Below are 16385 nucleotides of genomic sequence, written 5' to 3' on the forward strand. Positions count from 1 at the left end.
AACAAATAAAAAAACTGTAACTCTTCGTCACTGGAATTCATTTCTATTCTACAATTTTTAGAACTTTGACATATAAAAATTCTAACTTCTTTCAAACCACAAAACTGTCAAAACTTTTGTTGTAATTTATTGCTCACATGTCATCACCATGACAACGCGAAAGTTAAAGGATATTTGATTATATGAAAGTGTGCCAAAAAACAGTGCGAAAAAGTAAATCCCATTTAAAATACATTGTTACTTCACGCACACTTTAAATATTTCACGAACTGCTATCTATAATGGCAGTTTTCACAAAATAAAAACTTATGCATAATATGAGATAGAGTAAATAAAAACTATTTTTAAATATTTATTATGCCGTTTATTCTTACAATTCGAATCTCATTATCTTTATTTAGTCCCCCCCCATTTTCAACCCTATTTACAGTTGCGTCATTCTTAATCTAAAACAAGGTCAAAAATGGTGCGTATTTCAATAACGACGCAACTACCCTGTGTTGACTCAGCACATAGTTACAGTTCTGTCGCTTTTGTATCATCTGTACACAGGATTTTAGAAGTTAATTACGCAATAAACAGGAATTGCCAAAATTTGCAGTTACGTCATTATTATTCCGGACCGGCGATGTTATAAATTTTGAAGAATATATTATATAATTCAATATTTCATTGAATTATGCAATGGAAATTCCATAGTGACCAATCAATGAAAGTAATAAATTTTATAGAGAACCTGAAAATTTGCAAAAATCATGCAATGCTTATTTATTTCTTCTTCTTTTTCTTGAATGGATTTACAACTCTGACGATGTTTTCCTAATCTCCTGTCAATTCATCTCTTTGCGGACCAAATATCATTCTGTGAACCTTCCTTTCAAATACCAGAAGCTTATTTATTTCCCGTTGATAAGGAGTCCATGTTTCACTTCAATACGTAACAACTGGGCGAATAATTGACATGTACAGTCTAAATTTAGATTTTCTTTTGAGGAGCTTAGATTCTATCTTATTTAACAGCTTTATAAAAACTTACTTTATTTGTTCGTCTCGTTTTCAGAGATAAAATCTCTGACGACTGCACTATATATATTTTCTCATCTATTTGATACAAAGAATTGCGTCGAACGATAAAATAGATTACAATATCGCCTTAAAAAAATGTTCCCTTTATACAACACACACAAAGCAGAGTTTTTGTCGCATCTTGTCATTGTAACTCTTTATAGATTACGGAATTTTCAAGTTCAGAGCTTCAGGCTGAATCCCCTGCAGATCCAAGGACATCCCACGTACCCCTTTATCTATATAGCAGAGAAAAAACGCCTCATCCAAATCCAACATCGAATATGTGATTGACAATTTTTTATCCTTTTGTGACGCGGAGTGTCACGGCCACCGGGCCACCAGTTTTTTGAATATTCAACAAGACGTAGGGTCTTATCGAACGTTTCAAGGACTTTACATTTATCAATCATTCACTCCAATTCTTTGGAATGGGCCAATCGTGTCCTTTTCACGTAAATGATGTTTGGGGAAGGATCTAGGAGAGTCGTAAAAGGAACTGTGTTTGTTAGGAATTAAAAATTTAAACTTTTGTACGTGTACATATTATTATAGTTATTTTAACACTGAGGATTCTCACGTCAAGAGCATGCTGAATTGCTATTTGTCACAAGCTGGAAAAGTATTATTGCAAATTGCAATGATTCTACAATGGTCGTTCGAAGAGTCTTTAAAAAAATAGATCAGTCACTGAATTTTTAATCTATTTTCGTATATAGTAGGGAAGCGAAGTATGCTAAATGTGCAGTCACTCAAGCGCTTTGGGGACATATTGGGTTGTGAAGAGTAGGTCCTAAAACTAAAAAAAGTTAAGTAAAGTTTTCCATTTTAGTGGGCGCTTGCCATTTTTTAATTTAATTTTCCATTTCCAACAATCGTTTTTTCCGATTATAGCGCCATCTATCCAGAATTTGAAAAATGTTTCGAATAAAACTCCCCTGTTTTAAGAGCCAATATATGGTAGAGGTACATCTGAAGGGCACCAGGTTTCTCCCCATATGATAATCTGACTTGCTCAAGTAACTGCAAAAATCCCCGCTTGGGTTCCCCTACCACAATGTATACCTTACTCAAAAACCATATAACGTTTAGCTCAAATTTAAGTTATTTCAAAACATATTCTTGCGTCTAACTTGTTTTGGTAGGGGAGCCCAAGAGGGGATTTTTGTAGTAACTCGAGGGCGTCAGATTATCATATGGGGAGAACCCTCGTACCCTGTAGATGTACCTCTACCATATATTGGCTCTAAACACAGGGGAGTTCGTTAAGGGGGGGCCGAAAAAAAATCTATCCTTAGAAAAACTCGCAATCGCCAGATTAAGATACGGTAAGTTAAGTACATGCAAAACAGTGTATATTTCAAAAAAGGAAATGGGTGAGTCACAAAGTTTCACAAGAAAAAAGCGAATATTTTGCGAAATGAACGATAGCTCTACAAACTAAAAACTACGTGCTCAATATTTGTCAAAAATCTACCGAATGATACCAAACACGACTGTCCACGGAGAGGGGAGCGGGGTAAATTTAAAATTTTAAATACGAATCCCGCGATATTTCGCGAAATGAACATCAGATCGGAAAAGTGAAAAATACACTTATTCAATATGTTTGAAAAATCTATCGAATGGCACCAAACACGACCCCCCACGGATATGGAGTGGGGGGTTACTTTAAAATTTTAAATAGAAGCCCCCATTTTTTATTGCAGATTCGGATTCCCTACGTAAAAATAAGTAACTTTTATTAGAAACATTTTTTCGAATTATGGATAGATGGCGCTATAATCGAAAAACAGACGATTGTTGGAAATGGAAAATTAAATTAAAAATGGAAAGTCGCCACTAAAATGGAAAACTTTACTTAACTTTTTTTGGTTTTAGAACCTACTCTTCACAACCCAATAGGTCCCCAAAGCGCTCGAGTGACTGTACATTTAGCATACTTTCCTCCCCTACTATTATTATATTCATCTAGATTTTTTTATTATAGGTCACATTATGCTCCATGCCATGGCATGCTGGACGATTCATAGTCTATATTTAGTCTACCCAAGATATTAGCGAGAACACAAAGTGTATCAATACTCATCCGATTATGAAACGCGCCTGCCAAATCATAAGGGACTGCTTATTTTACTCTTTTTTAACTTATATTGAGTGAAACGTCTCTATGGGCCATTCCACGAACATACGTCTGTTTTGGATTACTTCGACAACGAATATTTTACTGTGCAACATAAGAAGTACGAAAGTAAATGACGGTAATAATTATTCCAATAAACAACAATGTAATTTGCAATTTACTTTCGTTCCTCTTATTTTGCACAGTAAAATATTCGTTGTCGAAGTAATCCAAAACAGGCGTATGTTCGTGGAATAGGGTATAATCTTTCAGACCGCGAATGGCTATCAGGTTCCGAGTGCAGACGGGTCATTGTATTTTCTTCTTTATATTCGCTATGAAGGCAACCTAGAGCCTAACTTTCCCAAGAAACATGAATGGAAATGGCTGATAAATACAACGGTCTATATATATACTATTCAAAAGAAGACAGTTCAAAACAACAATGGCGTAGCAATAATTGTAATGAAAGAAACACATAAATCTGTAAAACACAAATCTTCGTCACATTCTCATATTCTCAGATAGAATCCAAATACTGTAATTACAAACAACAATAGATTGATAGTAAATGTTAACGTACTACAAGCATATGCATCTACATATAACTATGAAGAAGAAATTTAAAAATTATAATTTATAAATAGTATTAGCATCTGCAAAGAAATACGAGCTCAATATTGTCATGAGAGATTTTAATGAGAAGATTGGCGATGTAGTGCAGGAAGATACAAAATATGGTTTGGTAATATGAAACAAAAGAAAAAAGGAAGATATGTTGGATTTTTTTGCGTAGAAAAGTAACTAGTAATAAAAAAAAAGAATGTATGTGTACTTTGTACGCACGTAAGAAGTAATACTTCTATTATATGATTTCAACGAAATAAATATACTTAAGAGTTTATTTAATTAATAAACTAATATTACCACTTTCAAAAATTTTTGAAGTTATACTTGTTTACGGGCGATATGAGGGTGAATTTTTATATGTTAAAACCTACGATCCCGGCGCATGCGCATTATAACTTTGTTCTGATTGGATGTTCAAATGACATGTCAAAAATTATTCAAATGTCGGCTGTGGCAAAGCTGTGGTTTGATTATTTATGGTTGTTGCGTTTTGAAATTTGTGTGAAAAGAAACAACAAACAAAAGTTAGTTAATAGTTATACACTGCCTTTTTAAATAGTTTTCATATATATTTTTGGACTTTTGGACTTTTGGACTATTTTGGACAATGACTCATTCTAATTTGGTAAGTAGTTTTTATTATAATCATATTGTAATTATACATTTGGATTAGTTGGAATAAATTTATTTTCTCAAGAATGGGGATTTTAGAGAGAAATCCGAAATTAGGTCCGATTTTTATTTTTAAATTATGATTTTTTGGCGTAGATTTATTTATCTAGTAGGTATGTAATGCTTTGATTTACATGCTTAATTTGATTACCAACAAAAGTTCTACCAATCTTCATCTAATATATTGTTTTCTTACTGTTTTGTTATATTTTAATATTTTCTTCCACAAAAATCAAACTACATAATTTGATTTAAATTCAGAATAACTGTCAAACAGTAAAACGGTCAGTTACCCTATTTTTCCACATGACAAATAATGAATAATTGGATGAGTGAGTCTAGGCTTCGATTACGAATCAAAGCGTCCCCAAATTCGCGGGTTCGAATCCCGATGCAAATTTTTATTTTTTTATTTTTTTATGCATTTTATGATTGTAAGTATATTTATTATATAATTTTTTTCAGAAAATGCGTATTTAAAATTTTTGCCAACAATTATTATCGTTCAGAAATAATTTTTTCTTTGTGGCATTTTTCAATGTGTTTGTTTGCGTTTTATTCTTTTATTTTTTAAAATTTTTGGTACTGTCTTAATACAAATTTTTGGAAAGTAGTAAGTATTAAAATTAGTTTATATATATATATATATATATATATATATATATATATATATATATATATATATATATATATATATATATATATATATATATATATATATAATCGGTTTATAACGTTCTACGACGTCTTCCGATTCCCAATCGCCATTGCTCTCGATCGTAGCACATGTCTTCGTTCAAGCCTCTTTCTCCGATTTCCCTATGGATTCCTTCTATCCAGCTTTTCCTAGGTCTTCCTCTCTTCCGCCGTCCTTTTGGTGCCCATCGATTAAAATTAGTTTAATATTTAAATAAAATATAAATAAACTGTTTAAAGTACATTATATCAATTTCGTTAAAATCACATAATATGTAATAGAAGTATAACTTCTTACGTGCGTACAAAGTACACACACATTCTTTTTTTATTAAAAAACACCAAAAATTAAAAAAAAAGATAACAATCGTCCATGTCAGGATTTGAACCCGGGACCTTCGCGTTATGTAGTCGAATGCTCTACCAATAACCCATCAGGGTTTTGTTTTTAAGGCTTCTGGGACGTAATTACAAACGACGGTGACAAATAGATCAAGTGAAGTATTAAATATAAAAATGTTTAAAATACTTATTATCTTACGCCCAAGGAAGACAAATCCAAAGACACAAAAATCATAATAAATATATTTACTAAAAACACTAATATATTATATTCAAACCTTAGTTGCGCTGATACATACATAACTTGGATGATTTAACAACTAACAACATACTGTCGGTGTGTGCATGCGCCCAGCAAAATAAAAATTCACCCTCGTGCCTAAAGAAGTAGGTATAACTTCAAAAACCCAATTTTCAAACTACCAAAGAGTCGTCTTTACACCTGGAGTTACCAGCAGAGACATATTTGTCAGTTTCTCTTAAGGGAATCTAATATCTACTGTTTTTTTGTCTCTTCCGCTCTCTTTGGACGTAGGTACTACCTTAGGTTTTGATTGTATTTATTTAGATTAAAATCCTCTAGTCCAAATATTTTGCCATATTTCAGTTTTTTTCCTTCTCGTCTTGCGTTCTGTCTATCAAAGAAATAGGTATAAAACTTTGTTGTGACATATAAATAAAGTGATCAATTTGGCGAAGAAACTGAAAAGAGAACTGAACTTTTAGAATCAATGGAAATTAATAAATTGAAAAATACAGATATAATTCTGAATGACCAACTTGAGACAAACAACTCCTCAACCTCTTCAGTTAAAGACTTAAAAAGGCAAACACATTGTAAAATTTATCACTTGAGAAAGGCACTTTGCCGAAACAGCTGTAGTAATAACATAGTTGTAATAAATGTTGTGGAAGTATAGAAAACAAACGTTTTTCAGTGTTTTATTGTGAGATAAAATGAACTTCCATCAAGTAACGGTCGAATCCATCAATTATGAAAAGAGAACTATTATTTAGTACCTATAGTCCAGGACGCATCTGTTTTGACATGGACTTTGAGAGGTGACTCAAATTTTTTTGCAGAAATTTCTTGAAAATAAATCAAATAATAATATTTGAGTTATCCTCCCTCTCAAAAAGGTCCGGAAATTGTTTAAATAATCAAAATGACAAAAAATGAAGGAAAAATTAGATATTTTTCTTGGTTTTTTAATTATAACTTTAAAAGTGTTCATTTCCGAGAAAAGTTGTACTAACATAAAAGTTGCGTAATTAAATTTCCTATAATATAGAATTGGTCAAGAATTTAAAAAATATTCACCCTTGTTGCAAAATAACAATAATTGCGAAAAAACCATACAAAAACAAGTATTCGCATTTTACGTCTATCAACCATTTTTTGCTACATTTAGGACCGTCATATTTCACTCAGAAAAACTTTATGATACAGTAAAACAACACTTGTAAATTTCATTAAGATCGGTTCAATAGATTTTGCAAAATAAATTTTGTAATCCAGCTTTCGCAAAAAAATTCATTTTTTCAAAATGTTACAGGACTGAAAATAAAGCAGATAGCAAGTTGAATTTTTTTTGCTTATAGAAGTGTACTGTACCTTTCGTTTGCAATGTGCAAAATTAAAATCGATTAATTACCACGGCGTTAGGAAATTTTTTAAATAAACATGAATTTTTGGTGCTACTCGCAGGACAGCGGTGTTCGATTCACACAAGTTGATTTCCACCAAAATTTCTTCCAATCTTTATCTAATATATTATTTTCTTACTCTATATTGTGTTGTATTTTAATATTTTAATTCCACAAAAATCAAACTAATTTTATTATTATTTGTGAAATATTGTTTAAACAATTGCATATGTTTAAAAATAATAAACTTCTATTCTCTAAGTTAAAATATATGAACAAAGAAAGTTTTTGCTAATAAAAGTGTTATTTCAAAGGATAGAGTATGTGTTTTATTCTGCAATAAACAAATTTATTTATTTATATCGAAATATAATAAAAATTAAAATGTATCAATCATTAATCATTTTAACTTGCTATCTGCTTTATTTTCAGTCCTGTAACATTTTGAAAAAATGAATATTTCTTGCGAAAGCTGGATTGCAAAATTTATTTTGCAAAATTTATTGAACCAATCTTAATGAAATTTACAGTGTATCACAATATCTTTCTGGGTGAAATATGAAGGTCCTAAGTGCCGGCGCAAATTGAACCTAAGCGAACACAAGCTGGCACCGGCGAGGTGCGTAGAGAGTTCTGCGCATCCTATATCAGTGAATACAGTGCCAGGTCTACACATGCAAACGTTTGTCATCGAAACACAGTTTTCTGGTGTCGTGGGACGCGTGACTCAATTCTTTTGATGTGGTTTTGGTTTCGAGATGGACGTAGAGAAGCTAATAGAACTCGTTCGGAATTATCCCTGTGTATATGATACCAGTAATAAGGATTATATGAGGACGAAACTTAAAGACGAAGTATGGGAGAAAATCGGAAATGAACTTCATACGAATGGTAAGTACAATTTACTGTGATAAATAAGTATTAGTACAATATAATCAAAACCCAACACCGCTTTGTCATTAAAATTCTAATAACTTTAGTAGGTACCTACTCGTAGACAAAATAAACGGAGATAACAGATATGCCTTTACAAGAATACATTATTAGAAAAAAAAGGTTACTTAAAACGAATAGGCCCGGATCCCGCGTAAAAAAAAAGTTGATTAATAGCAAGCTGAAAATATGTTAATAGCGTAACGATGTCTAGTCGGACAAACTTTAATGTATGGGAACACTGGAACAGGGGTAGTTTTAATTGTGGAACAGGTTAAAGATTTGGAACGTCAGACTACAAAAACTTCCCATGTATTTTATCGGACAGAACTTCCAATTGATTTCTTACCCTTTCATTAAACTCTCATGCTAAAATTAGACTGCTATTTATCACCTGTCATAATTCCGATCATTTGACATGTTCTCTTGTCGGATTTATTAAAATGCCCAGTTGGTGATAAATACCAGTCTGAATTTTGCATGAGAGTTTAATGAAAGGGTAACAAATCAACTGGAAGTTCTGTCCGACAAAATACATGGGACGTTTTCGTAGTATGACGTTCCAAATTTTTAACCTGTTACACAATTAAAACTTCTCCTGTTTCAGTTTCAGTGTTCCCGTACATCAAAGTTTGTCTGACGAGACACCGTTAAGCTATTAACAAATTTTCAGCTTGCTATTAATCAACTTTTTGTTGGTACGCGGGATCCAGGCCTAGAAATACAATGTCACAAATGATGGCGTAATCCCTTTTCTATAGGTATAAAAATTTTGTAAATATCATTCATTTCTTAAATCTACACAACATTATCATTAAAAATGATTCAGTATTAAAAACCGTTATGCATATCTGTGAATATCGCATTACCCTTAAATAAAATGTGTCATCATACCGGGCTTGTTCATGCTTAAAAACAAAATATGTAGACGAGATATAAATATATGTAATAGGTAAGCAGTTTTTGCAACGACAATCCAATCACAATCAGTGTTGTTTATAATAATAGTATCGGCATCGGCTGATAAAATAATTAGTTTTTAGCAAAGTTGGCACCTTTGTGGACACTGAGGTACATAAAAGCAAATTTGTTAATTGTTGAGAAAACGTAGGCATTTAAAGTTTTAAAAGGTACTTAAAGCCAAAAATGAGACGCAAATTACAAGAGGAAGTAGAAATCTATTGTCCACAGTCCTAGTTATTAGGATTTTAGGATTAGAATTATTCTCAAAACAACACCTCAAACCCGCGTCTGAAAGGGAAGGAAATTAGCAAATATCTCATTGTATTGTTTCTCAAAAAATTAGAAAATAACTATTTCATTGTTCCTCGAAAAATTCCATAATTTTACCATTGCATACTAATGTTGTGTCACGCACAACTGACAATCTGACATTCTTTGATATACACAGGTACACTTGATCTAGCGAAATGGAGAATAGTTATAATTCTTTGTTTTTTTGTTCCTTTAGACAAAAACGAATATTAGGAATATCGTAGTGTTGATTAAATAAATTTTTGTGAAAAATTTGCAATTACGTCAGTGTTTCTCCAAAGGTGCGACTTATTACAGTAAACTGGTTTTGACTATAGAAAAATGCAAATATGTAATGCGTTGTTGGTGTGGTAGTAATTTATTACACAGTTAAAATCATAATTAAAGATATTACTAATATTTTAAACACATTGAAGGTATAAAATTAATAATTTGTAAGTGAAACGTATACCCGTACCTACCAGGTATCTAAGAGGCTCATTAATATTCAGCTCAGCGGGGTGATACTGTTAGAGGTGTGAAATTGCATAAACAAGGGATCATTTCATAAAAGACATAGATCTATTGTTTATGGAATTCCACACCTCTAACAATAGCACCCCGCTGAAATGAATATTAATGGTTCGCTTAGATAGTTGCTACTACTTTACAAAATAGATATAAATAAATGAAATTATTTTAGTAATATTCAAAATTGTCCTCTCTCAACCGCTCTACGTTGCCAATCAACTGACCCATTAGCAGAATTGAAACAATCGGTAAACGTCTGTCTGATGAAAAATGCTTCGTTACAACATCTGCTCCGGTTCCTTGGTAAGGAAGCAAGTTGATTGTTGTCAAGTGTCGCTACAGTGATTTCACTGTCTTCCCCCTGCAAATTAGCACTGGAAATAGTCTGAGTTCTCAAATAATTATGAAGCACAATGGTAGCTAGCACTACTTTATCAATGGTTTCCAATTTACACTCAAACGGTCTCTTGTACACACGAAATCTAGCCGCCAGTATACCAAACGCACATTCTACGGTTTGTCGCCCTCGAGATAGTCTATAATTAAAAACTTTATTTTCATAATTATTGGTGACTCTGACTTTAGGATATGGCCGCATCAAATGAGGCATTAACGGAAACGCTTCGTCACCAATAAATACGTAAGGCGTTAGGGTGTCTTGTCCTGGTAAACTTTTTGGTTCAGGTAAATCCATTGACCCACTGGACAGCAACTTTCCTAACGGAGAGTTGGCAAAAATGTTTCCATCACTAAATCTTCCCATGGAACCGACGTCGACAGTTGTAAACCGGTAATTAGCGTCAACAGTTGCCAATAGAACTACTGAAAAATTTTTTTTGTAGTTAAAAAATGAAGACCCACTTTTAAGTGGCTTCCGAATGGAAATATGCTTCCCATCAATAGCTCCAAGGCAGTTATAAAACTGCCACTTCCTTTCATAATCTCCTGCAATGCTCTTCCAAATTTCCTTCGTTGGCTGAGGCATGTAAATTGGTTGCAAACGTCTCCAAATGGCTTCACACACTTGTTGTACAATATTTGATACAGTTCTCTCCCCCATCCTATAGCTTAATGCTATAGTTTTAAATGTGTCACCCATGGACAAATATCTGTAAGAAAAAAAAATCTCGTAATTTAGTACTTGTACTAGTTTCAGTACTTTTGAAACTAAACGTCCGTAATATAAATACATATTACAGAGTAGTTAATATTTGAAACTCCCCTCGTAACATACAGTATGGTGCAAATGTTTGGAAAAAATTCGTTATTTCGTAAACCGGCAACTTTAAGGACAAATCCCGAAACAGGATTTTTATTTTTAAAATATGATATTTTGGCATATATATCATATGAGTGACGTCATCTATATGGGCGTGATGACGTAGTCGATGATTTTCTTAATAAGACTAGGGGTCTTGTGATAGCTCATTTGAAAGGTTATTCGATTCTATATTCAGTAATATAAATAAAAACATGATTATTTTTAATTAAATTAATTGACAAACAAAAAAGAAAAATGTTAGTAACTTGTTTAATTCTAAATACACTGTACTATTGACAGAAAACAGGAAAAAATGTTTATGTAACAAATAAGCATTGTCTTTTGCTTTAGTTCAATGTTCAAACCAGCCCCGCCAACCACCTGCTTCTTGGAAGTTTGAAAATATAATTTAAGGCAAAAGCAATGCTTATTTGTCAAATAAACATTTTTTTTCTGTTTTCTGACAGCAGTAAAACGTATTTTGAATTGAATAAATTACATATATTCTTCTTTTTTGTAAATTAATTTAATTTTAAAACATTTTTGGATACAATGTACAAATAATTATGTTAATACTTATATTACTGAATACAGAATTGAATAACCTTTCAAATGAGAGATTACGCGACCCCTAGTCTCATTTAAAAAATCATCGATTACGTCATCACGCCCATATTGATGACGTCACTCGTATCATATATGCCAAATGATCATATTTTAAACATAAAAATCGACCTGTTTCGGGATCTTTCCTCGAGTCGTCAGCTTATGAGATAACGAATTTATTCCAAACATTTGCACCATACTGTATATAGCACATAAAAATCAAGTGATTTTTTATTGATACATATCAATTTTTTAATTTGGTTTCTTCTCTAATATTGTGTTTTATTTTGTTTCCAGCTAACTCGGTCAAAGATCAATGGCGGAAACTACGTGATTCCTATCGCGAAGCTCTACGAAGGCAACAAACCAAAAGTGGCCAAAAGAGTGTACAAGTTAGGCTGTGGATCTACCAGAAGCAAATGGAATTTTTGAAACCGTATATGAAAAACAGGGCCACTGTAGGGTGGCCTGAAGTTCAACAATCTGAAGAAATACAATCTGAGCAGACTGAAGCACAATCTGAACAGACTGAAACACAATCTGAGCAGACTGAAACACAATCTGAGCAGACTGCTGACATTACAGTACCTAATGATGAAGGGCCAAATGAGGCTGAGGAAATTGAATGTGTTCAGCCCCAAAAGAAAAGAAAAACTGCAGTCAGCCGCATTGATCCCATCAAACGATACATCAACAATAGCGAGCAAAGAGCCAAAAGAAAGGACGAAGAGCGAAGCCTGCTACTTCAACTAAGCCAAGGAGAAAGACAATCACAGCAAAATGACCCCTTGTATTAATTCTTCATGTCGATGTACAAAATAACGAAAAATCTCCCGAAGATATACCAGAGGCAAATTAGAAGAAATTTGTTTGACGATGTGTCAAAGGCAGAAGAAGATAGCGAAAGTGGGTCGACATGTTCAATAAGAAGTGATAATGCATATTCGTTTTCACCTAACACATCCTACTCATCAACTCCCGAACCATGTTGTGGATCCACGTTACGACAGGCGCACCCCGAATATTTAAGACAACAGCACCCTGATGATGGTGCAGGCACATCTCAAATGTAAATTGATTTGCGTTGTATAATAAATATTAAAATTAAATTTTATATGCAAATAAGTTAATTTATTCTTACCTGAGGCATACGGCCAATTTTTCTTCACTGCCAATAGGTTTTTGAGCATTGCATTCTCTCCCTACTATATCATCCCGGATTATACCATGAACCTCAGAGAACTGGCTTCGATTGAGGCGAAAAGATTCCTTAAAAACGTTGTCGGGAAGTTCCGTAGATAACTTATACTCTCCATGGGTTTCTCTTCTTTTTAAATACATATTTCTCTTCCTTTTTTTCCCTCGTTTTTCATTTTCAATTACATTACACATAATCATAAGGTCTTCATCTTCTGATTCAGATTCCAGTAAATTCAACAACAGATTCTCTATTGAAGTCATTTTAGCAACTGGCCACTAGTGGTGAGTCGGTATATCAGTAATCACATTTTAGTAATGCTGATGTATGAAAATATCAGTGTCACTCACCAGATAAAAATATTTTAAAGTTATTTTATAACATATTTTACTATCAGTAGCGGAGGGATTATTAAATAATTCTGATATTATTTTAAATATGTATTGTGTGCAAAAATAAAATATTCAGTATAAGATATCTTTTTATGGGCCCTATTATGATCAAATTCGATGTTTTCGAAAGTCATGCCGCTACGAGTACTAGGGAGATGTTAGGTATTTAAAACGTTACAAGTACGTAAATACGGATTTAAAGTTGCCTACTCAATTCAGTACAAGGATCAGATACATCTTCTTCTTCAAGTGCAATCTTCATTCCGTAGGTTGGCGATTATCAGGGCTATACGTATTTTCGAAACTGCTGACCGAAACAATTCGTTGTTGCTACAGCTATACCATTCCCGTAGATTCCTTAGCCAGGAGTTTCGTCTTCTTCCTATGGACCTTTTTCCTGCTATTTTCCCTTGCATAATTATTCGAAGCATTTCATATCTTTCGCCTCTTGTACTGTGTCCCAAGTATTGCAGTTTTCGTTTTTTGATCGTAAATATGACTTCCTTTTCTTTATTCATTCTTCTCAAGACCTCGACGTTTGTGACTCTCTCCGTCCATTATATTCTCAAGATTCTGCGATACATTCACAGTTCAAATGCCTCTAATTTTTTGGTATCAATCTTTTTCAGCGTCCATGACTCCATTCCGTAGAACAGCATAGAAAGTACGTAACATCTCATCAGGCGAAGTTTCATTTCAAGGCTCAAATCTCTTCCACAGAACACTCTTTTCATTTTAGTGAATATGGATCTGGCCTTTTCTATTATTATTTTGATTTCTGCTGAGCTATCGTTGTCTTCATTTGTAAAAGTGCCTTAATATTTGTATTTGCTAACTCGATCGATAATTTCATTGTGTAAATATAAATTTTGGACATTTCGTGTTGATTTCGATATTACCATAAATTTAGTTTTCTTTATGTTCAAAGATAGTCCATATTCTTCGCTGCAGTCTGCTATCTTATTCACCAATGTCTGTAGCTCTTTAAGTGTTTCTGCGATCAGAACGGTGTCGTCGGCAAATCTCAGATTGTTTAATCTAACACCATTTATTTTAATACCTATGGATTGCTCAGAGAGTGTTCTATTCATTACGTCTTCGAAATAGAGATTAAACAGGGTTGGTGACAGTATACACCCTTGTCTCACACCTCGCTTTATTTCAATTTGTTCAGTGGTATTATTCTCTACTCTCACTACTGCTTTCTGATTATAGTACATATTTGCTTTGCTATTAGTCGGATATCTCGTTTATCTAAATTCTTTTCTGCCAGGAGTCTGATTAAATGATCATGCCGCACTTTATCAAAGGCCTTGTTATAATCTATGAAACACATCAGATACAGATACATCAGTATTTTGTAATCAGTATCTACCACTGAGACCCGGTATCAAAAGTAACCGTTACACGTCCGCACTGATTTTGCCCGTCCCTCTATTCGTTGCAGAGACAGCCAACGGTTGGGTTTTGTTGTGAACAATATGCGGTGCACTAGAAAAATAACTACACAGGTCACCCGTCCCGCCGGTGCCAGGTTGTGTTCGCTTAGGTTCAATTTGCGCCGGCACTAAGTCTAGCATAAATGGTTGAAAAACGTAAAATGCAAATACTTGTTTTTGTATGGTTTTTTCGCAATTATTGCTATTTTGCAACAAGGGTGACTATTTTTTAAATTTTTAACTAATTCTATATTGTAGGAAATTTAATTACGCAACTTTTATGTCAGTACAACTTTTCTCGGAAATTAATACTTTTAAAGTTGTAATCAAAAAACGAAGAAAAAAATCGAATTTTTTCTTCATTTTTTGTCATTTTGATTATTTAAACAATGTTCCGGACCTTTTTGAGAGGGAAGATAACTCAAATATTATTATTTGATTTATTTTCAAGCAATTTCTGCAAAAAAATTTGAGTCACCTCTCAACGTCCAAATGTACTAATATTTTTACAGATGCGCCCTGGTCTACTACTAAGAATTAATATAAAAAGTTTTCGACCAATGCGTGCTACCGGTGATGACTTATGGTGCAGAAACATTATCGCTCACAAAGAAAAACGCACAAAAATTAAGAGTAGCGCAGAGAAGAATGGAGCGATCAATGATAGGGGCCACTCTGCGAGACGGGATTAGAAACGAAGATCTACGAGCTAAGACCAAAGTCATAGACGTCATTGAAAGAAGCTGTAACTTAAAATGGAAATGGGCTGGACACGTTGCCAGAATGAAGGACGGAAGATGGACTCTTAAACTAGTTGAATGGAGACCAAGAGCCGATAAACGTAGCAGAGGAAGACCACCAATACGATGGCAAGACGACTTACGAAGGACAACAAAAAACTGGATACAGAAAGCACAAGATAGAACACATTGGAGACAAACAGGGGAGGCCTATGTCCAGCAGTGGATTGAGAGAGGCTGATGATGAAGAATTAATATTAATTATTTAGCCGTTGTAAGTTTCTTCTCGGTCGTAAGATAATTATTATGTAAGTACCTAATGTAACTATTATGTGCATATCATGCAAGGATAAACATAATGATAATGTAAGGATAAACATATGTTAATGAAAGGGCAAGAAGACGGGAAATGAAAGAAAAAGTTTATTAGCATTTGTCTTCATTTTTCTTTATCCTCTGGAGATGTAAATAGAGTATCATACATATATTATTTAGTTCATTGGATTTAGTTCAATGTCAAGATGTGCTGTTATTAAAGCATATTGATAAACAGTAAGTGGATTTTTAATAGAAAAACAAATGTTAGTCATAGTTATCATATGTTAGTCATGCGCTAACTCATGTAGAGTGTAGATCGACTTTGGTTTACAATGTTTCAACCCGACCTGGGTCACATTATGATTATTAAGTTATTAAAAAAATAAAGAACGAATAAGTATCAACCCACTCTTACTAGTCAGACCTAGAAACTTAGAAAACAATCCTAAAAGTAACACGTATAACTTGTATATGACATAACATTCTGTCATATCACTTGTATCTGTCACTTTGTTAGATAATTTTTAACGGAATTAAAT

The 16385-nt window shown here is 33.2% G+C and overlaps 2 protein-coding genes across 2 annotated transcripts in view; both read right to left on the reverse strand.

Moving 5' to 3' along the window:
• Positions 1-16385, reverse strand: part of LOC126879130 (neuropeptide SIFamide receptor-like) — a 493604-nt gene that overhangs the window by 100838 nt on the left and 376381 nt on the right. The window lies entirely within an intron of this gene.
• Positions 9447-13252, reverse strand: LOC126879131 (uncharacterized). The gene is made up of 2 exons (XM_050642083.1): positions 12901-13252; positions 9447-11001 (listed from the first exon to the last, which is right to left on the reverse strand). The coding sequence occupies exons 1-2, from the start codon at positions 13218-13220 to the stop codon at positions 10071-10073; spliced, it is 1251 nt and encodes a 416-aa protein (XP_050498040.1). The 5' UTR covers positions 13221-13252; the 3' UTR covers positions 9447-10070.

Source organism: Diabrotica virgifera, chromosome 1 (assembly GCF_917563875.1).
Source record: "Diabrotica virgifera virgifera chromosome 1, PGI_DIABVI_V3a".
In the NCBI taxonomy this organism is placed as follows: domain Eukaryota; kingdom Metazoa; phylum Arthropoda; class Insecta; order Coleoptera; family Chrysomelidae; genus Diabrotica; species Diabrotica virgifera.

Coding starts and splice junctions, on each gene's coding strand:
- LOC126879131 (XM_050642083.1), bottom strand. CDS start 13,220: ATGACTTCAATAGAGAATCTGTTGTTGAATTTACTGGAATCTGAATCA. Junction 11,002..12,900: donor AAATTGGCCGTATGCCTCAG/GTAAGAATAAAT, acceptor TTTTTCTTACAG/ATATTTGTCCATGGGTGACA.